Source organism: Musca domestica, unplaced genomic scaffold (assembly GCF_030504385.1).
Source record: "Musca domestica strain aabys unplaced genomic scaffold, Musca_domestica.polishedcontigs.V.1.1 49, whole genome shotgun sequence".
Classification (NCBI taxonomy): domain Eukaryota; kingdom Metazoa; phylum Arthropoda; class Insecta; order Diptera; family Muscidae; genus Musca; species Musca domestica.
The window spans coordinates 2,742,004-2,766,180 of NW_026712344.1; the positions used below are offsets into that span (position 1 = coordinate 2,742,004).

Genomic DNA, 24,177 nt, shown 5'->3' on the forward strand with positions numbered 1-24,177 from the left:
CTGACCACCTTGTGGTGTAGGGTATAAAAAAGAACAGTGTTGGCATGTTTGTTCGGGATACCGTAGTATTTTGTTTTTGCAAAAAACAACAATGATGGTATTAAGCCTGACTATTTTGCAACAAAAAATATATTTGTTTTAATAAGAACCTATTACGAGACTATCTTGGTAGAATTTATGATTTTTAAAAAACCTTGATTACACTGTGCAACAAATTTTAACATTTTCCAATAATTATGGGGAAAATCCAGAAGATTATGAAAGTAGTGAAAAAGCAGTAAGTTCGGCCGGGTCGAACTTTGAATACCCTCCACCATTTGGAACGAAATTGTAAATTTTCAAATAGAAAATTCCGTTGAAAAAATACTGCTAAAATCATAAAAACGAGTATAGGGAGTTATATTGGGACCTATAGGAAGACGTAGACATGTATATGCAATTTTTGTCATAGACCATTACGATATTCACATACGAAACAATTCCGGTGAATAATGTCGCTAAAATCATCAAAATGCCGAATATAGGGAGGTATCGTTATATGGGGGCTATACAAAAACGCGGACCTCTTTGAAAACTGTTTTGCCATAGGAGGCAGTACCCATTAGGAACATCAAATTCCAACTTGGAAATATATCCAGTAATAAGTGTGACATAAATCATCAAATTTCAAAATATCTGGAAAAACAGTTATGTAGGGGTTATATCAAAACATGGACCTATATAGTCCATTTTCAATATCAAAAGTCCCGCAGTCCTATCACACATCTGAGTAAAATTGTATCAATCAGCAATTTTCAATTCGTTCGGAAGCTAGAGTGATTTCCACAGATGGCCAGATAAGCGAACGGACGGATATCGCTAATTCGACATTGAATTTTACACTGATTAAGAATATACAGGGTGAGAAAACAAAACTGCAACAAAGCCAAACGCCATAATTTTTACATTTTTTTTTTAATTTTATTGAAGGAAATCAAAAAATGTCGGAAATAGCATCACATATTGGAATAAGTTTAGATTTGTTCGAATTGGTCACCTTTGGCACGAATTATGGCTTTCAATGAAACCGTCAAACGCTGCTCGAATGTTGCTCTGCGGTATTTTGGCCCATTCCCGACGTAGGGGTTGCTTGAGGTGATCGACGCTATGGTATTTTTTAGTGCCAACCTTGCTTTCCAAAATACTCCAGACTCAATAGCCCAACGGATTGGCATCCGGAAATTTTAGTGGCCAATAGAACTGAAGCTAGGAATCTCATTTTGTAACCGTTCTTGGTTGGCACGAGCTGAGTGCGATGGTGCTGAGTCCTGTTGGAATGTTCAAGGTCCTGAGGCCAAAATGTTTGGCTGCCCATGGCTTTAATACACCCTCCAGAATATTTTCGCGATAATATTCGGCATTTATTCGATTAATACGAGCGGAGAGCGACCATCGGCTGTTATGGCGGCCCACACCATCACCATGGCCGGCGCTTGAGTACTGGTATCCAACCGAAGGTGCACATTTTCAGCTGACCTCTTTGACAAGTAAACACGATCATTTTGTTTGTTTACAAACTGCTGGACAACGAATGTTTCCTCATTGGAGAAAACCAAATTCGGCAGTTCTCCACTTTCGGCGAAGCGATGCAATTTTTTAGCTCTTTTGAGGCTATTTTCTTTTTGTTGCGGTGTAAGTTCTTTCACTTTTTAGAATTTCAATGGCTTTACCCCGAGCTTATTTTTCAATATTTGCCGAAGGAAATTTTGCGGTATGTTCAGCTCACGAGCCATTCTTCGGCCACTGCGACGCGGGTTTCGATCAATTCGCTTCTTTATATTTAGAACCATTTCTGCTGATGTTTCTGTTTTCTTCCGTCCACTTCTTTGACGTCGGGCTACGCTATCGGTAACGAGCAATGGTACGAGACACATAAGATTTATTCACATTTAAATGCTGGAGTGCTCTAATGATAGCAACTTGTGGTTTTCCAGCCAAATATAAAGAAATCACACTATCACGCTTGAATTCCATCACGAATAACTTTTCTGTAAGATTCTCACCAAAATGCTTTTGTACGCTTGTAAACAATATAATGAGCTGTCAGTGGAATAATTTTAAAAGCTGTCTGACTAGTCTCTTAGAAATTACAGCAGTCTGAAGTTGCATTTTTTTTTATCTCACCTGTTTTTTTTATCAGCGTAAAATTCTAAGACGATTTGGTCCTGGCCGTCCGTCCGTCTGTTGTAATCGCTGTGGCGTTAAAACGAATTAAGTTAGGAAGCTAAATTTTTGCACATATCAGTCATTTGTCTGCAGACAGGTCAAGTTCGAAGATGGGCTATATCGATCCACGATATCGTATAGCGCCCATACAACGGTACCCTCCTATATTCGGCATTTTGATGATTTTTGCCATATTTTTCAGTGGAATTCTCAGAACTTCTACACAAGGAATTCTTTAGGGGTAGTTTATGCCCTGGAAGAGATTTATCTATATAGGTTCATGATAGCGTATATAACGGCACCTTCCCATATTCTGTATTTTGGTGATTGTAGCCAAATTTCTTATTGGAATTATCTGAAAATCCACACAAGGAGTTCCTTCTGTGTACTGTACCCCATGAAATAGAACAGTCTATATAGGTCCACGACATCGCATACCCTCCATTCAATGGTACACCCGATATTCGGTATTTTAATAATTTTAGTGACAGTATTCACCGGATTTTTTTCAAATTTCTTATTTGAATGTTTGCAATGGAAATTTTTCAATGCAAGTCCAAGTTTTCGCATAGCCGCCATATAACGATACCTTCCGATATTCGATTCAATTTTCAATGGAATTGTTTAAAATCCACACAAGAGTTCCTTATGAATATTTTATCCCCTGAAATAGAACTGTCTATATAGGTTAACGATATCGCATACATATTTCCTTCCCAATGGTGGAGGGTATAAAAAGTAAATAGAACTTAGCTGCTGTTTTATTTGTTCGTGTTTGAAGGTTCCTTTAAAACTTATTCTTTAGAACATCCATGTTTGGAAGTCTGTTTGTCCTTGGAAATGTGATTTGAAAAATCCAGATTATTGGTCTGTTAGTCCTTAAAAATATTCTCGCAAAAATCAACGTTGAGGGTTCCGATGATCCCTAAAAATCACAATTTTAAAAATCCACAATCCTTGAATAAGATATTCTTTAAAAAATCACTAATTTGTTGTCTGCCTTTTCTTAAAAATAATAAACGTCTTTAAATTGACCGTCTTTAGTGGTGTGAAGGTCCTTGAAAAATCTAAAAAGTACACGTTGGTGGACGGATGTACCTTTAAATAAAATAACGTTAAAAATACACCTCCTTTAAACAAATATCCTTAAAAACGCACCTTTGTTGAGTTGATGTTTCTTGAAATAAATAATTTTAAAATTCCACGGCCCTTGAAAAATTCTCTTTAAAAAATCCAAGTTTTTTTTTTTTAAATGCTTTTTGAAATGTCCATGTTTGATCCTCGAAAAAAATCTTAAAAATTTAAGTTTGTTGGTCTGATGATCCCCTTAAAAATCAACGTTTGGTTCATAATTTTTTAACATAAATATTTATTACAAACTTTCAGTCGGTGTTACGACATATATAAACACTCAGCATTTGACCTTGTATGTATGCATAAATTTGTCGTGACATATACTATAAAAATTGGACCTACATATCCGAAATATTTATTATATCAAATGTTAATACAAAATGTGCGAAAATACAACTGTGAAATAATTTCCATTTATGAAAGTTATGATCAATACAAATGTTGACCCTTTATAGAAAAGGGTCTCAGGCGAGATCTAATGCTGTCGACTTGGGAAATTGAATTTTACAAAAAAAAATCAAAAACATTATTTCGTACGTGACTAGAGCTATTATTATTCAAAGTTTTCTCCTTTTGGGGTGACATTTTTGGCAACTTTTGTCATAAGCAATTACAATATTCAAATACGAACATGAAAAAAATTCGATGAATAATGTAGCTGAAGGGTATATATCATTTAAGGTCTTTTTGGACCAAATCCGTTTCAGGATATTTGGAGTCAATCTAGCGGTGTCCGTCATTTAATACGGTCATAACTTGCCTCATCGAAATAACGGTATTTACTCTAGGTCTCTTTTGACCAAATCCTTTTAAGGACATTTGGAGTCATTATATCGTTGTCCGTCATTTAATACGGCCAAAACATGCCTCATCGAAATAACGGTTTTTAACCTAGGTCTCTTTGGACCAAATCAATCTAGCGGTGTCCGTCCGTCTGTCTCTCTCTCTTACTTGTGCTCACGATAACTCTCGAAGGGAGTATCCGATTTAATCCAAACTTGGTACATCGTAATATTTTTAAGAAAATTAGACCTAGTTCGGAGATGGGTAACATCGGTCCACTCTCTCTCACAAAAGGACATCATTTGCAAAGAAGATAAGTTACCTTATAGAAAGAGGAAGGATCATCCAATTTTGTACAAATTTTCCCAATCCCAATATTTTTATCAGTGCTAGGTCATGTGGGAAAATGGACAATATCGGCCAACTCCATCTTGTACCCCCCCCCCCCCCCCACAAAGGGTCAAAATTTGGAACAATTATAAATCTCATAAAATTCGAAATTAGCATCCGACTAAGACAAAATCTGCTGTGAAGAATATATACATATCGATCCACTCCTTGTGGTACCTCAATATTTAGAATAACAATTAACTTCATGAAACGCAAAATTAGTATACAATTATTTTCAAATTTGGCAAATTCCAATATTTTTATTAACACAAGATCAGGGTGTAAGAAGATGGGTTATATTGGAACACTGGTACTCAAGTATTGGAGTACTGGTATATTTGACTTCTGGTACCTTCCCCACAACGTGTTAAAATATTGAATAATTATAACCCTAATAAAAAGTTGTATTCAAATGTTATATATCTCAACATTTTAACCAACACAAGGTTCGATATTAAGAATGGATAGAGCGAACCACTTATTCTTGTAACTCCACGACGACGGGTCAAAACGAGCATCGGATTCTTCTCAAACGTGGCAAATCCTAATATTTCCACAAACAAAAGATCTAACATGGAGATGGGATCCACAAACGTTCCAAACATTTTGTTAATCATATGTATGATGATGGCTCGGCTGAAGGTCAATAAACCAATTTTATATATAACAATATCTCGATTGTCATCGACAATCACCTTCAGGGATCTGTTACAAATTACACAATTGATTACAAATTGATAAGAGAAATTACACAACACACAAATCTTACATTAGTTTTGTTTTAAAGGAAAACGTCTAATCTAATTTAACGTCAAATTCGAACTAAGTCTTCTTCCATCTGTACTTTGGTACTAAAGTTCTTTAAATATGTGCACAGTGGTCCGTATCGGTTTTATAGTACATTCTTTTTTTCCGGTGGTATATTTATGATATGTAACATTTCTAATGTGAATCGTCTTTTGTAGTTGTTTTCTTTTGCCATTATATCGATGTCCTTACAAAGGGTAACGAGTAAAAAAGCTGTAAGTTCGGCCGGGCCGAACTTTGAATACCCTTCACCATTTGGAAAGAAATTGGCAATTCTCAAAAACAACAAAATCCGTTAAAAATTCTGTTAAAATCTTAAAAATACCGAATGTAGCTGTTACATTAGGGTCTATACGACGACATGGAACTGCATAGGTAACTTTTGTCATAAGCCATTACAATATTCAAATGCGAAATAATAAAAAATATCGGTGAATAATATAGCTACAATCATTAAAATATCGAATATCGGAAGGTACTGTTATATGGGAACTATACGAAGACGTGGACCTGCACAGGCAATTTTCTGTCTAATGCTGTAGTATCTATTACGAACTTCAAATACCAACATTTGAAACAATTCCGGTTAATAATGTCGCTAAAATCATCAAAATACCGAATATCGGGAGTTACCGTTATATGGGGGCTCTACGACGACGTGGACCTGTACAGACAATTTCCTGTCATAGGCTGTAGTATCCATTAACATCTTCAAATACCAAATTTGTAGCAATTCCGGTGAATAATGCAGCTAAAATCATCAAAATACCCAATATCGGGAGGTACCGTTATGTGAGGGCTATACGAAAGCGTGGACCTGCACTGACAATTTTCTGTTATATGCTGTAGTATCCATTACGAACTTAAAACACCACATTTGAAACATTTGCGGTGAATAATATCGCTGAAATCACCAAAAATAAGGGGGGTGTCATTACATGGAGGCTACGTGGACCTACATGGCCAATTTTCAATACCAAAAGTCCTGCGGACATAATATACATTTGAGTCAAATTTTATCAACTTACTTCATTTCATTCGGAAGCTAGAGTGATTTCCACAGACGGACACACATCGCTAAATCGACATAGAATTTTATTCTGATCAAGAATATATACACTTTGTGGGGTCTAAAAGGTATATTTCGAGGTGTTACAAACAGAATTAAAAACTTAATATATACTATGGTGGAGGGTATAAAAATGACTTATGCAGGTCCACGTCTTCGTATAGTCCCAGTATAAAGGACATCATTTAAAGGTTATCAAATGGTGAACTGTTAATACAGTTCGGTCCGGCCAAACTACTTGCTTTTTTACTTGTTTTACCCTCCACCATACTATGGAGGGTATATTAATTTTGTCATTCCGTTTGTAACTCCTCGAAATACTCATGTCAGATCCAACAAAGTATATATATTCTTGATCAGCGTAAAATTCTAAGACGATTTAGCCATGTCCGTCTGTCTGTCTGTCCGTCCGTCTGTCTGTTGTAATTACGCTATCTTTCGAACAAATTGAGATAGAAGGCTAAAATTGTGCACACATGTATATTTTGCCAGTAGGCAGGTTAAGTTCGTAAATTGGCCATGTAGGTCCAAGTTATCATATAGCCCCCATATAACGGTACCCCGATATTCGGTATTTTGATGATTTTAGCGACATTGTTTACCGGGATTGTTTCAAATTTCGCATGTGAAGTTCGTAATGGATACCCCAGCCCATGCCAGAAAATTGTCTGTGCAGGTCCACGTCTTCGTGTAGCCCCCATATAACGGTACCTCCCGATATTCGGTATTTTGATGATTTTAGCGACATTGTTTACCGGAATCGTTTCAAATTTGGTATTTGAAGTTTGTAATGGATACTACATCCTAAAACAAAAAATGAGCCATGTAGGTCCACGTCTTCGTATAGCCCCCATATAACGGTACCCACCGATATTCGGTATTTTGATGATTTTAGCGACATTATTTAGAGGAATCGTTCAAAATTTGTTATTTGAAGTTCGTAATAGATACTGCAGCATAAAACAGAAAATGGGCCATGTAGGTCCACTCCTTCGTATAGCCCCCCTACAACGGTACCCCCTGATATTCGGTATTTTGGTGATTTTAGCGACATTGTTTACCGAAATCGTTTCAAATTTGGTATTTGAAGTTCGTAATGGATACTTCATCCAAAGTCAAAAAATGAGCCATGTAGGTCCACGTCTTCGTATAGCCCCCATACAACGGTACCCCCCGATATTCGGTATTTTAATGATTTTAGCTACATTATAAACAGATTTGTCTTCAAGTTTCGCATTAAAATATTGTAATAACATATGACAAAAGTTGCCTATGCAGGCCCACGTCGTCGTATAAGCATTCGGTATTTTTAAGATTTTAACAGAATTTTTAACGGATTTTATTGTTTGGAAATTGCCAAATTTGTATCAAATGGTGGAGGGTATTAAAAGTTCGGCCCGGCCGAACTTACAGCTTTTTTACTTGTTTTACAATCAAATGGACACACACATTTTGTACATGGCAGAGAGAGCCAAACTTAAAAACAGAACCACAATTAACGACTTTGAAAAATTATTGCTCAGCCACAAGAATAACTCCAAATGATGACTTAAAACTAGCGTTTTCAGTAGCGAGAGCAAAATGTCATTAATTAAGTATTAGCAGAATTATTTCATATTGATGACTTTAAAATCTCAAATAATTTTCGTGTTTAATGAAAAGTGACTCTCGATACTTTTTATTATCATCTGATTTTCACCTGTCAATCATAATTTTACCAAAAAAAAAAACACAAAAAAAAACAAACAAAAGACAATTAATTAAAATTGCGGTAAAAAATGCCAGGGCATTGTCTGACTGACTGGCCATTGTTCGTTCCCAAAAATAGCCTTTTCATATTCCATTTGAATGGAAATCGCCTTAATTGACTACTTTTGACAACGAAATTTACTGTCAGACATTCAATGAACTTCAGACAGTCATTGTTGCTGGGGTGTGAAAAATTGTGTGTTTTTTCTTTTTAATTTCATTTATTATTGGAAATTTTCCATTATTACAATTTTCCATCAATAGTTCGCATTATCATCCTCAACAACAACAGCATCATCGTCATCATCATCACCATCCATTTTCATCATCATCATCATTGGCATCATTATGGACATTTATTTTCGTTAGGGTATGTGTGGCTGTCTGTGTGTCGATCCTTTGTCTTAATTTGAAATAATGTCCTTTAATAAAGTCACACGAGGAAGCATTTGTGACATGCCGGGTGCAGGGATGGATGGGGGAGGGAGGGATGAACCTTGTTGATTCGATATTTTTTCAGTAATTTTCCAGTGTATGGTGATAATTTAATGTGTCTGTATTTTTCTGTCTCTCTCTCTTTCTCTTTTTATGCCACACTTGCCAACCAAATCTCCAGAGGAACGATTAAGCTCAGCCAGAGCCTCAACATGCAGCGGAAATCGTTGGTCATTATTGACACGTAATACAACAACTACAACGGCCACCTCCACACCCACATCGGCAGCCTGTAGTAGTGCCCCGTGGAACAACAATAACAACAGCAGTATCAGTAACAACAACATAAGCAGCAACTTTAATAACAACAACAACACGCTCAGCATAAAATCACTTAACCTGCCCAAGGATGATGGAACCCTTGTCTATCGGCGTAAATCTTCGGGTAGCACACCTCATGGTAGTTCCGGTGCTGTTTTGGTTGAAGCAGCCATTGCTGGCGGCAGTGGTGGTACAACCGGAAATTATAGTAACTCGACAGCTGGAGGTGGTGGTGGTGGTGCCGGCGCCCAAACCCCCGATGCTTCGATGCCATATCGAGCCTCAACCTCATCATCGACGGCCGATGATTTTGAGTGTTATGCTGCCGATGGTTCCGTCCTGCTGAGGTAAGACGAAAAAGAAGCATGTCGAGCTATTCACACGAATTGCTTAGGAATTTTGTGGTCAATGTCAGTCAACATTTACTCGAAGTGCATGTTTGTTTTTGTGTGTGTCTTTTTGTTTAGAGATTTGAGATTAGAGAAGGATAAGTTCTTCAATGTGCAAATTAAATGTTAATTGAAATACGTTGTTGTGGTAAGTGGTTTTATTAAAAAAAAAAAATATTTGCATCTGATAATTGCTTAAAAGTAACGATGTAATAAAATTATTGGTTAGAATGGTTTTGGTATTAAAGATTGAAGCAATGTAAGACAAATATTTGTTACAGAAAGTGTGTGCAAAATTCACACCAGGATGAAAAAGTAGCTTAAGTTAGAAAGCATTAGTAGGTTTATCAACAGATATAACCGCCCAATTAATGACTGGAAAGTCGAATAAAATTCACTTTTTGGAGGAAATTGATTTTAGGAATATAAGTAGGTAGGTAGGTGTAGGCACAATATATAGAATATAGGTATGTTCCATGTTCCATGAAAGATGAAAAAATAAAAATCATCTAGACCGAACTTTTCATGCCCACCCACCACTTCGAAGTTACTAAAATTTGAGAATACCGTATATGAGAGATAAACAAAAATATGTAGAAGACACCAAATTACAGCCACTTCAGTGGCAAATGTTACAGGGACCTTCGGGAACAATTCAATATTTGGGTATTCCAAAATCTGGACCTAGATACAATATTTTTGACGGGGATAAATGTCTATCCATTAAATACTTTTTTAGTCAGTTTGGTTGGAGATTGCTGTAAAAAAAAATGTAGGAATTGATTGTACTCTGAAAACCTGAATCTGAAAAGCCGAATCTTTAATTCCTCCGCCATTTAAAACAAGTTAAAAAGTATCAGTCGGTTTTGCCGACGTATGTATAACCTAATGCCGACGTACGTATAACCGATATTTTTTTTACCCTACACCACAAGGTGGTCAGGGTATTATGTCTTTGTGCATTTGTTTGTAACAGGCAAAAGGAAACGAGATAGACCCCTAGTTCCTTTTGATGATCTGCATAGAATCACTTTCTGAGTTGATTTATGCATGTCAGTCCGTCTGTCCGTCCGTCCGTCTGTCCATGTATTTTTGTGAACAAAATGCAGGTCGCATTTATTATTCGATTGTGATGAAATTTTCCAAACAACATTTGTTTGGCCCAAGGACGAACCCTATTGAAATTGGAGATAATCGGTAAAAATTTAGATATAGCTCCCATATATATCTACGTCAGATTTGCCTTTCATTGTGCACCAAACGTGTAATATCAGAATAGTATGGAATTTTGCACATACAACCAAATTAAGCCTGAAAATAAGTATGCCAAATTTGATCGAAATCGGTTCAGATATAGCTATAGCTCCCATATATATTTTTCATCCGATTTGCTATTTTTGTCGTTCGCAGCCGTAATATGCACTTTGTAACAACAATATTTGGGGAAATATATCAAATACAGCCCAGAAATATATTTGCTAAATTTCATCGAGATCGGTTCAGATTTGGATATAGCTCCCATATATAACTTCGTCCGATTTACATTTGATTGTACACCAAACGTCTAATATTTGCCCAAATTGGATGACATTTGGCACTTACGACCCAACTGAGTCTAGAATCTAGTATGTCAAATTTGGTGAAGATCGGTTCAGATATAGCTATAGCTCCCATACATACTGTTCATCCGATTTGTCATATTTGTTACCCACAGCCGTAATATGCACTCCGTAACAACGATATTCAGGGAAATATATCAAATACAGCTCAGAAATATCTTTGCCAAATTTTATCGAGATCGGTTCCGATTTGGATATAGCTCCCATATATATTTTTATCCGATTTCAAATTAATTGTGCACCAATTGGGCAAAACAAGTCCGAATTTAAAAGATACAAATGCTTTGGCACATTTGGTCTTTTGAACTTTAAATTATAAGTGCAATCATAGCGTGTATGATTGAATTCTCCTATAGAAACTTTTAATTGTTATGCGGAGCTCTACTAAATCAGCAAAGTGGTGTAGGGTATCATAAAGTCGACCCCGCCCGACTTTAAGACTTTCTTTACTGGTTTTTAAAATATATTCTGATATGCGTTAAAATTTTTGAAAATGTTGACCCCTTATTGGGGAGTTACTGAAGGAGTAGGCCAATATCGTTCATTTCGTATCTGACATAAGTCTAATAAAAATATTACAAGGTGCCAGATTAAGACTATATCAAGGCTAGGCAAAGAGTATCCCTTGGGATATCTGTGTGTTCACCAACACAACTGTAAAACACAAATTGTTTTGAGTTTTATGTCAAATTAGTTTTAGGAGAATATTTAGTTTTATTCGAGCAGTCGATGAGGAAGGTGCTGTCGGATATTTTTATGAATACACCGTAAGAAATATTAGATCACATAAATATATCTTAATACATATTTGAAACAATTATTTCTGAAATTATAAAAATTACAAATATTAAGATTTATATACTTGATTGATTTATTTTTGATAGAATTTGTATAAAGAGGGAATTCATTTCATATTGGCCGACAAATTAATTGTCCTTCTAAAGTAGTAGATATTTTCATATCCCCCGATTTCTATGAAATGTCATGTACAGGACTAAATGGACTAAATTTTAAGAAAAATAGCAAGATGCGATGTTTATCATTCTGTTTGTAATTCATAGAAATAATATTTTAGAACCCAACGCAGAATATGAGTTTCTGATCAGCATAAAATTCTACGACTATTTGCGTATGTCAGCCTGTGGAAATCGGTATTACTTAGATGGTTAGCATGTTATGTCCGAAATTATTAAACACAAATAACATCAAAATTATATAAAATTGCTGAAATTGTCAACTTATATATTTTTTTAATTTTAAAATGAATCATAATTGAAATAATTCTGCAAATATATCTCCGAATTGTCTGTCAAAATATTAATTTTTAACAACGCAGTTGTTTTGAAAACAGAAATTTTTAAATTGAAAATTTAAAGATAACCATTTATTTCTCACTCTGTAAAGAGAGGCAAAAAAAAACACTCGCAATATTTTGTTATTTCAAAACACATACAATCTCAAAAAATTTTTGAGGCTCTCTGCCTTGCCCTGGACTATATCGACTACTTCCTTTGATTTATATGAAATCTGTAATAATTTTTGAAAATTATGAAACTTTCGTGATATAGTGGACTAGAGTATTACATTTTCGAAATGCATTTAAAACTCACAAAAATATTGGGATATGCAACATTTAAAGAAAATCGAAAATTTATTTCCAATTTTATGCGAATAATCAAAATGTTTAACTTTTGTGGGGAGGTACGAGAAGGGATAGGCCAATATATCCCATATTAGCAACAAAGCCTGTGTGTATGTGTATTGGAATGTGCGAAGTTTAGAAAGAATCAGATGTTTATTTCGTATTTTATGAGAGATAAAACTATTCAAAATGTGGCCACTTTGTAGGAGAGGTACAGCATATTCCATTAATTGTACATATTCCATTTTCACGCCAGATTATTCGTTAGTAAAATTATTGGGACGTATGAAATTTTTATAAAATCCGATGTTCATTTCACTTTTATGAGCGTTTTCTTTTTGAAAATTTTGATCCGCTTGGGGGGGAGGTACCAGAAAGAGTGGACATATATATGTCAGACCTTACCATCAAATCTTGTGTTGACAAAAATATTGAGAATTTTAAAATTTGAAGACAATCGGACTCTTATTTCAAAATGTTGACCCTGTGTGGGGGAACACTTGATGGAGTGCACCGATATATTCCATTTTTGTACATGACCTAACGTTGATAAAAATATTAGGTTCCCAATGTTTGCTCAAAATTGAATTTCCTGTTCTATGAGATAAATTATTTTCTATAAAAATTTTGACTTTTTGTGGGCGAGGTACCAAAAGGGGTGGATCAATATTGCCGAACTCGATATAAGTTTGATAATATTTCAATGTACCAAGTTCGGACCAAATCGGATACTCCCTTCGAGAGTTATCGTGCGCACCAGCCAGCCAGCCAACCAGACAGACGGACGGACATCGCAAGATCGATACCAAATGTCCTGAAACGTATTTGGTCCAAAGAGACCTAGGGTCTAAAGCCATTATTTCCGTGAGGACGTTTTGGCCGTATCAAATGATATATACCATATGTTGAGGTTATAATTAAAGTATCGCTATTACATATACAAACCAATTAAGAAATGTCTAAAGCCGGGCGGGGCCAACCCGTAACAAATAAACATTAATATTGGGAACTTATGTGAAGTATTTTTGTGACTATCAACTATGAACCTTTTTAGAATGTGTATCACGGCTTTAGAGCAGTTACAATTAGAAATCTGAGGTAACTTAGATATAGAAGGTACATCCAAATCTGAATTGATTTCCACCAAATTTTACAGAAGCATTTGAACAGGGTGAGATAAAAAAATGCAACAAAGTTAAACGCCTTAATTTTTACATTTTTTTAACTTTTATTGAAGGAAATTAAAAAATTTCGGAAATAGCATCAAATTGTAGATTAAGTCTAGATTTGTTCGAATTGGTCACCTTTGACACGAATTATGGCCTTCAAGCGGCCAATGAAACCGTCACACGCTGCCCGAATGTTGCTATGCGCTTTTGGGCCAGTATCAGCGAAGCGCTTGTTTGAGGTGATCGACACTTTGGTATTTTTTTAGTGCCAACCTTGCTTTCCAAAATACTCCAGACACAATAGTCCAATGGATTGGTATCCGGAAGCGAGGAACGTCATTTTGTAATCATTCTTGGGTGACGCGTGCTGAATGCGATGGTGCTGAGTCCTGTTGGAAAGTCCAAGGTCTGTGGCCAAAAGTTTGCGTGCCCAAGTCTTTAATACACCCTCCAGAATATTTTCGCGTTAATATTCGGCATTCATTCTGATGCCACGGTCGCTTAATACGAGCGGAGAGCGACCATCAGCTGTTATGGTGGCCCACACCATCGCCATGGCCGACGCTTGAGTTCTGGTGGTCAACCTAAGGTGCACATATTCAGCTGACCTCTTTGGCAAATAAACACAATCATTTTGTTTGTTTACAAACTGCTGGACAACGAATGTTTTCTCATCGGAGAGTTCACCACTTTCGGCCAAGCGAAGCAACTCTTTAGCTCTTTTGAGTCTATTTTCTTTCTGTTGCGGTATAAGTTCTTGTACTTTTTGGAATTTCTATGGCTCGAGCTCATTTTTTCAATATTTGCCGAATGGAATATTGCGATATGTTCAGCTCATGAGCAATTTTTCGGCCACTGCGACGCGGGTTTCGGTCAAGTCGCTTCTTTACTTTTTGAACCATTTTTGCTGATGTTGCTGTTTTCTTCCGACCACGTCCTTGACGTCGGGCTACGTACGCTAGCATTATCACGGTTAAGAGCGATGGTACGAGATTTATTCACATTCAAATGCTGCAGTGCTCTAACGATAGCCACTTATTGTTTTCCAGCCAAATATAAAGAAATCACACTATCACGCTTGACTTCCATCACGAATAACTTTCTTTCTAGAAAACTCTCACCAAAGTGCTTTTGTACGCTTCTAAACAATATAATGAGCTGTCACTGGAATAATTTTAACAGCTGTCGGACTAGTGGCTTAAAAATGACAACAATCTGAAGTTGGTTGCAGTTTTTTCATCTCACCCTATATGTACCAATTAAACAAAGCAAATAAAATAAAACAATATATATGGGAGCTATTTCTATATTTGAACCGATTTTCATCAAATTTGACATGCTTGTTTCTAGGCTCAATTTGGTCGTAAGTCCTAAATTCCATCCCATTTGGGCTAATATTACACGTTTGGTGCACAATATAAGGCAAATTGGATGGAGATATATGTATGGGAGCTACATCCATATCTGAACCGATCTTGATAAATCCGGGCTGTATTTGATATATGCCCCCAAATATCGTTGTAACAGAGTGCATATTACGGCTGCGAAGGACAAATACAACAAATCGGATGAACAATATATATGGAAGTTATAGCTATATCTGAACCTATTTCGATTAAATTTGACATACTTATTTTTAGACTTGATTTAGTCGTATGTGCAAAATTTCGTACTAATTGATGCACAATAAAAATCAACTCGGACGAAGATATATATCTGAGCTATATCTAAATTTTGACCGATTTTTTCAAATTTTTATAGTTGTTGTCCTTGGCTCAAACAAATGACTTGTGCGAAATTTATTTGTGGATCGGAAATAAATGCGACCTGATTTTATTTATAAAAAAAAAAAAAAAACATTTTTGGGGGGAGGGGGTTTGTTTACGGAAGAAGTGGACCGACATATTCCAAATTTACATTACAAACATGGCTTATAGAAATATAATTATTTTACCCTTTGTGTGGAAGGTACCTGAAAGAATGGGCCGATGAGTTCCATCTTCACTCTATAACTCGAAAAGTTATTTTTCGAAAAGTTTATTATTTTATTTATTTATTTTTTTTTTTTTTTCTTTGAGAGGGTGTTTATCGAACGTAGAGGGTTGATATTTATTTTAAATCTTGAGTTTAATGGGGAGGTACCAGAAGGAAGAGATCTTTCGTCTTCAAAATAATCGGATACTCATTTCCTTTTTTATAAGCTTTTTGACTAGTTGTGGACTGACGCTTCAAACGCGGTATGTCATTAAGCGATGTGACATCTCTGTCAAAAGTTATGGCGTTGCCAGATGGGTCCATCGAATATGGACAACCCTGTACATCCAATGACATAAAATCATTTGTTTTATTTTCGTAAAGCCCCCATGCAACGCTACCTCCCTATTTTCGATATTTTATGATTTTAGCAGTATTTTTCAACGCAATGTTTTTGAAAATTTTTAAATTCCTTACTAATGGTGGAAAGTATTCATATTTCGGCCCATCCGAACCTACTGCTTTTTACTTCTTAGTATCCTAAATGTACAATTTGTTCAGTTTTTCCTTTTCGGAAAGATTTAAAGAAAAATGTATCATTTACACCAAAACGTTTTCAAAATCTTTTATTTTGAAGTTTATGGAGAAGAATATTAGTAAAACAATTGTACATTGATCCATATCCATTTTTTCTGTCCAAAAATATTTCAACGACTCCATATGTAAACCCATGAAACCAACAGTGACCCCAATACCAAATTTCAGAATTTCACTTCTATCTTTTCACCCAATACCATTTAGTACTTTTCGAACAATTACAGTACGAATTTGCAAATCCTCTATGTAAAATTTCCGGGTTCCAATTCCATACCTTCATCCAATACCCAACTTTGTATCAATTTCGGGATTCCAGCTCTATCCCTTCATCCAACACGCAAGTTAGTAAAATTTAGTATATTTCGAACAATTATGGTACACATATCCAAAACAATCTCCATTTCTTAACCTCAGATACTTATAGTGATCTTAAAATCACATTTCAGGATTTCACCAACACAGATACCATCAGTAATCTAAATATCAAGTTTCAGAATTGTATCTCTATTCCTTCATCCAATACCAAATATGTTGTCATTCTGTAATTTTCGTACAATTATAGTACAAATTTTCGAAACTACCTCCATATGTCCAGGCTACACATGAACAGCGACCCTAATACCAAATTTCAATTTTGAAGCACTATCTATTCAACGAATACGAAATTGTACGAAATGTAGTACTTTTTTGTACTTTTCGTGCACTTGTTGTGCACAGTTGCAAAACCATCTCTTTATCACAACCAAACCACGGGGACCCCAGTACAAAATTTCAAAATTCCAACTTCATTCAAATGGTACTATTTTAGAAATTAAGTATCATTTTTCAACTATTCGTAACCTTAAACTACGAGATCAGTCAGATTTTTCACTACTCCTTTGTATATATATGTGTGTTTAACATAGATCTGCAAACTGTTCTGATCCGGACCGCTATATGCGAAAATGAACGGAATTTTACATGACAGGCACGAGAATTAGTCGACTGACTTCGCCCATTTCTTTGCTCGATCTAAATTTGGTAAAAATATTACGGACGGGCAGAAGGGTATCGCAAGATCGACCCCAATATGTCCTGAAACGTATTTTTATAACCTCAGTCATATGGCCAGAGAGGGTATATATCATTTGATGCGGTCAAAACGTGCCTAGTCGAAATAACGGTTTTAAATCCTAGGTCTCTTTGGGCCAAATCCGTTTCAGAACATTTGGAGTCGATCTAGCGACCCGTCCGTCCGTTTGTCTGTCTGGCTGGTGCGCACGATAACTCTCGAATGGAGTATCCGATTTGGTCCAAGCTGGGTACATTGTAAAATTTTTGTCAAACTGGGCAATATTTCTCCACCCCTTCTGGTACCTCCCCACAAAGGACAAAAACTGACAATATCGGTCCACTCTATCTAGTACCTCCCCCACAAAGTGTCAAAATCTACAACTCTTATAAAATGTGATGTAAGAGTCCAATTGTCTTCAAAATTCACACATCCCAACAATTTTATTAACCCAAGGTCTGATGTTAAGATGGAATATATCAGTCCACTCCTTTTGGTACCTCCCCCACAAAAGATCGAAATTTTCAAAAAAAAAAAAAACAAGTAAAAAAGCAGTAAGTTCGGCCGGGCCGAACTTTGGATACCCTCCACCATTTAGAACGAATTAGAAAATATTAAAAAAATAAAATCCATTGAAAATTCTGTTGAAATCTTTCAAATACCTAATATTGGAAGGTGCCGATATATGGGGGATATACGCTATTGTGGACCTATATATGTCAGGGGGTAAAGTGCTCACAAAGAACCCCTTGTGTACAAAGAACCCCTTGTGACCATTCCGTTGAAAAATATGGCTAAAAACATCAAAATACCGAATATCGAGGGTACCGTTATATAAGGGCTATACGATATCGTGGACCTATATAGATAATTCTCTGTCGAGATATAAAGTACCCACAAGGAACTCCTTGTGTGGATTCCGATAAAAAATGTGGGTAAAATCATAAAAATACCGAATATCGGAGGGTACCGTTATATGGGGGATATACGATATCGTGGACCTGTATAGACAATTCTCTTTCAGGGGGTAAAGTACTCACAAGTAACTACTTGTGTGGATTTTAAGACAATTCCATTGAAAAATGTGGCTAACATCATCAAAATACCGAATATCGAGGGGTACAGTTATATGGGGGCTATACGATATCGTGGACCTATATAGACAATTCTTTTTGAGGGAGTAAAATGCCCACAAGGGACTCCTTTTGTGGAATTTCAGACAATTCCGTGGAAAAATGTGGGTAAAATAATCAAAATACCGAATATAGGAGAGTACCGTTATATGGGGGCTATTCGATATCGTGGACCTATATAGATAATTCTCTGCCGAGGTATAAAATACCCACAAGGAACTCCTTGTTTGAATTTTCAGACAATTCCGTTGAAAAATGTGGCTAAAATCATCAAAATGCCGAATACCGGGGGTACCGTTATATGGGGGCTATACGATATAGTGGACCGATATACTCCATCTTCGAACTTGGCCTGCCTGCAGACAAAAAAGAGATCTGTGCACAATTTTAGCTTCCTATCTTAATTCGTTTAGACTGTAGCTAAATCGTCTTAAAATTTTACGCTGATCAAGAATATATATACTTTGTTGGGTCTAAAATGATTATTTCGATGAGTTACAAACGGAATGACGAACTTAATGTACCCTCCATACTTTTTTGGTGGAGGGTATAAAAATTTTTGGCACAGAAAGAGAAATGATAATACCATTTGCTCCAACTTTGCAAATCCAAATATTTGCATCAGGTGCGAAAATATATAATATCGGCCCACGCCACCTTCCCCACAAAAAGTCAAAATCTTGAATAATTAAAACTCTTATAAATTGTGGTGTAAGGGTCCGATCCCAATAATTTTATTAACCCAAGGTCTGGCGTTAAGATGGAATATCGGAACATTCCTTCTGGTAACTCACCCACAATGGGTCAAAGTTTTGAATAACCAAGACTTGGTACCTCACCCACAAAGTGTCACAACTTTTATACCCTCCACCATACTATGGAGGGCATATTCCTGGAAATACTCATGTCAGACCCAACAAAGTATATATTCTCTATCAGCGTAAAATTCTAAGTCGATTTAGCCATGTCCGTCTATCTGTCTGTCCGTCTGTCTGTCTGTCTGTTGTAATCACGCTATCTTTCGAAGGAATTGAGATAGACTGCACACGTGTTTATTTTTCCAGTAGGAAGGTTAATTTCGTAAATGGGCCATGTAGGTCCACGATTTCATATAGCCCCCATATAACGGTACCTCCCGACATTCGGTATTTTGATAAATTTAGCGACATTATTCACCGGAATTGTTTCAAATTTAGTATTTGAAGTTCGAAATGGATACTACAGCCTATGACAGAAAATTGTCTATGCAGGTCCAGGTCTTCGTATAGGCCCCATATATCAGTACCTCCATATATATTTGGTATTTTGACGAGTTGAGGTACAATACCCAACGAAATTATTTGAGATATCGTTTTTGACGTTCGTAATGGATGCTATAGCCTGTGACAGAAAATTGTCTATGCTGGTCCAGGTCTTCGCACAGCTCCGATATAACGGTACCTCCCTATATACGATATTTTGATGATTTTAGCTACATTATTCACCGTTTATTTCAAGTTTCGAATTTGAATATGGTAATGGCTAATGGCAAACAATGCCTTTATAGGTCCACGTCGTATAGACCCCAATATAACGGCTATATTCGGTTGTTTTAAAATTTTAACAGAATTTTTTAAGGATTTTATTTTTTGAAAATTTCCAAATTCGTTCCTAATGGTGGATGGTATTCAAAGTTTGGCCCGGCCGAACTTACTGCTTTTTAACTTGTTCTTTCAATAATAGATTAACACCATGAAATATATTTAAAACAAATATATATTTTTGAAGACAATATTAACTTAAATATTTCCATTTCATATTTAGGAAATACTGAAATAAATTTAATATTGACTTTAACTATTTATGACAAGCGAACCAATATGAGTTACGTATTGCTGCCAATGTCATTAAGTAGTTATGCATACATATATATGTATATTTATCTAAATTTAACAAAATGTATTTATGCTTATCACTATTAGTAAATTACATATTCAATGTTAACCAATGTTTGATGTGTTGTGCCTTGGTGTTTGTGCGACTGTGTGTGCCTGCCTGCCAGCGAGTGTGTGCGTGCGTGTGTGTTGCGCACACATTTTGTCATGGCGTTTGGTCTTCTCATTCCTTCCATATCAATGTCTTTAATATCAATTGTTCATTTCTCCCCTCTCCTTCCGCCAACGTCCATGCATTTGTTCGTTTCGGCCATAATAGAATACCTGCTCCACATGTTGTGGCCGCACGTGCCTATCGCTTGGCTTCCAAGAAACGCTCAGCATCGATATTCGGAGGCTCAACATCGACCACATTGGCTGACAATACACCCACCGTGGAGAGTGGTTGCCAAATTCCTGGCTTCAGCGGCTGTGGAAGTAGTAGTGGTGTCTCCTCTTCCGACCAACAGCATAGCAGCAGTAGCAGCAGCAATACAACATCCGGTTTCTCCAACTCCAATACGCAAACGAATGCTTCGAATAGCAGCAGCACATCATCGTCGTCGACATCGAATATTGCTCTGACACGGCGTTTAGTGAAATTGTTACATCAATCAAGTTCCAGTATTTCATCAAAGTCCCAGCATCAGCAGCAGCACCACCAGCAACAACAACATCAGCAGCATCACTACCAGCACCTGCAGCAACAACAACAATATGATATGAATTTTTCTGGTCTGTGTGCCATTGAAGATGCTCCACGTCGTCTGTCGTGGGAAAGGTAAGGCTCTGTCGTTGTCACTTTGACTGAATGCTTCACTAATTGATTATTACATCTACATGAGTGTGTGTATGTGTGTGGATATGTGTGTTGTAAATACCACTACACTGGCTTCCAACTAGACAGCTATTCTACAACTTTCACTATAAAATTACCACACACACACACTCACTCACACAGGCACATATGCACAGACACAGGAACACACAGAGCGATAACACACACACAGACGACACACACTTGTACAACACATGCACAGTCTTTAGATAGAAATTAAACTGACACCTAGAATTAAATACCCAAACACTCGTTTGTAGCGACAGCATACGAGATCCTTCACATGTCCCTCTAGGCGGCGATGTGCAATTAAATTAGTTATATTTATTCTCTCGTCCTCCATCTCTTTCGCTTACGTTCAATGTCAATTCCCGCGACATTGTCTCATTTCACTTTCGCACAGTGATTGAGACTTGGTTTTTTTTTTTTTTGAGCAGATTTTTCTTTTTAAAAAAATCTGAAATTTTTTTTGGTTTTTTTTTTTGAGCAGATTTTTCTTTTCTTTTTAAAAAAATCTGAAAATCATAAAATTTTTTTGAGAGCTATGATTTTTGAAATTTTGAGCAATGAAAAAATCTACTCCAAAATATATGTTGTTTTTGAAAAATTTCACCTCTTCAAGTCAAGTTATCTGAAAGAGTGGGTGAATATATTTTATCTTCCCGCTATACTTTTGTTGCTAAAAATATTGGAATGTAGGAAATGTGAAAAAATAACACTGATATTTAATTATATTCAAATTTTAGACCGCATGTTATAGGAATCGAGGATTTTGCATGAAGTTGTCTTTTGGTAAATTCGAAGGTCAACGTTTTCGTTCAGCCCCCTCCCCACAGTTTCTAATTTAATAATTTGAAATTCGGAATTAAGAGTTCATAACGGGTTCAACTTCCTGTTGCAGAATATTGTCTTTTGTAGTCCGCGTTATCGTCTAGCCCCATTTAATTTCTCTCCGAATATTCGACATGACCTTAAATGAATAATTTTAAATTCCGAATTTAGGATTGGTAACAGGCTCTACCTCCTGTGGTCCACGTTAGGGTACTCCAAGTTTTTCGGTATTTTTTTTTTTTTTTTTTTTTTTTTAACCTGAACAACTTAATTTGAATTTGGTAAAGGCCACAAGAGTAGGACTCTTGTAGAACAAATTCTATATAGGTTAACATATTTTCACATAAGTTACTTCACAAATGGCGAAGGATGTGAAATGATCGGTTCGGCTGAACTTACCTGCTTTTTTTGGCAAATTTTTTCATTATTGATTTATTATTACACCCTTAGCCATATGACTAGAGAGGGTATATATCATTTGATACTGTCAAAACGTGCCTAGTCGGTTTTAGACCCTTCTTGGACCAAACTCGTTGCAGGACATTTGGAGTCGATCTAGCGACGTCCGTCTGCCTGACTGGCTGGTTCGCACGACAACTCTCCAAGGGAATATCCGATTTGGTCCAAACTTGGCATATCCTAATATTTTTGTCAAACTTAGATCGAGTTCGGAGATGGGCAATATCGGTCCACTCATCCTGGTACCTACCCCGCGAAATTTCGAAATTTTCAAAAAAAAAAAACAAGTAAAAAAGCTGTAAGTTCGACCGGTCCGAGCTTTTAATACCCTCCACCATTTGGCACAAATTTGGCAATTTCCAAAGAAATAAAATCCGTTAAAAATTCTGTTAAAATCTCAAAAATACCGAATATGGGGGGGGGGGTACGGTATATGGGGGCTATACGAAGACGTGGACCTACATGGCTCATTTTCTGTTTTATGCTGCACTATCTATTACGAACTTCAAATACCACATTTGGAACGATTCCGTTAAATAATGTCGCTAAAATCATCCAAATACCGAATATCGGGAGGTACCGTTATATGGGGGCTATATGAAGACGTGGACCTACATTGTTAATTTTTTGACTTAGGATGTAGTATCCATTACGAACTTCAAATACAAAATTTGAAACGATTCCGGTAAATAATGTCGCTAAAATCATCGAAATACCTAATATCGGGGGGTACCGTTACATGAGGGATATACGAAGGCGTGAACCTGCACAGATAATTTTCTGTCCTAGGCTGTAGTATCCATTACGAACTTCAAATGCCAAATTCGAAACAATTCCGGTGAATAATGTCGCTAAAATCATCAAAATACCGAATATCGGGAGGTACCGTTATATGGGGGCTACATGATAACTTGGACCTACATGGCCCATTTACGAACTTAACCTGACTACTGGCAATATATACATGTGTGCAAAATTTTAGCCTTCTATCACAATTTGTTCGAAAGATAGCGTGATTACAACAGACAGACAGGCAGACAGATATGGCTAAATCGTCTTAGAATTTTACGCTGATCAAGAATATATATACTTTGTTGGGTCTGACATGAGTATTTGCATCAATTCTAGGTCTGGTGCGAAAATGGATAATATTGGTCCACTCCATCAAGTGCCTCTCCCACAAAGGGTAAACATTTTGAATAATTGTAAGTCTTAAAAAAAGAGTCCGATTGTGTTCAAATTTCTCATATCCTAATATTTGTATAAACCCAAGATCTGGTGTTAATATTTCGATCCACTCCTTTTTTTTTTTTTTTTTTTTTTTTTTTTTGAATAACCATTAAGCTCATAAAACGCGAAATTAGCATCCGACCCCATTGAGACTTGGCACATCTGAATATTTCTTTCAACACAGGATCTGTTATAAAGACGGTAGAGAATGGACCATTGCTTCTGGTACCTACCCCAAAAAGTGTCAAAGTTTTGAATAACCAAAACGTTTATAAAATCCGAAATAAGCATCAGGTTCTCTTTATATTTTACACACTCCATTATATCCACTAACACAAGATCTGTTGTGAAAATGGGATATATCGGCCCCGCTCCTTCTTCTTTAAATGAAACTCAAAAAAAGCGAAATTAACATCCGGTTTCATTCCAAACTTGATTT

General features: G+C 36.3%; 2 protein-coding genes across 2 annotated transcripts in view; both read left to right on the forward strand.

Annotated features, from left to right (window-relative positions):
* Positions 1 to 9,412, forward strand: part of LOC101890489 (probable serine/threonine-protein kinase MARK-A) — a 280,842-nt gene extending 271,430 nt beyond the window's left edge. The window contains exons 6-7 of the mRNA XM_059127921.1: positions 8,754 to 9,240; positions 9,361 to 9,412. Of these exons, the coding sequence (XP_058983904.1) occupies positions 8,754 to 9,240; positions 9,361 to 9,412 (539 nt within the window). The remainder of the gene's footprint in view (positions 1 to 8,753; positions 9,241 to 9,360) is intronic.
* A 100-nt stretch (positions 9,413 to 9,512) lies between these two features.
* Positions 9,513 to 24,177, forward strand: part of LOC109612564 (uncharacterized protein DDB_G0271670-like) — an 81,272-nt gene continuing 66,607 nt past the window's right edge. The window contains exons 1-2 of the mRNA XM_059127922.1: positions 9,513 to 9,541; positions 20,661 to 21,161. Of these exons, the coding sequence (XP_058983905.1) occupies positions 9,513 to 9,541; positions 20,661 to 21,161 (530 nt within the window). The remainder of the gene's footprint in view (positions 9,542 to 20,660; positions 21,162 to 24,177) is intronic.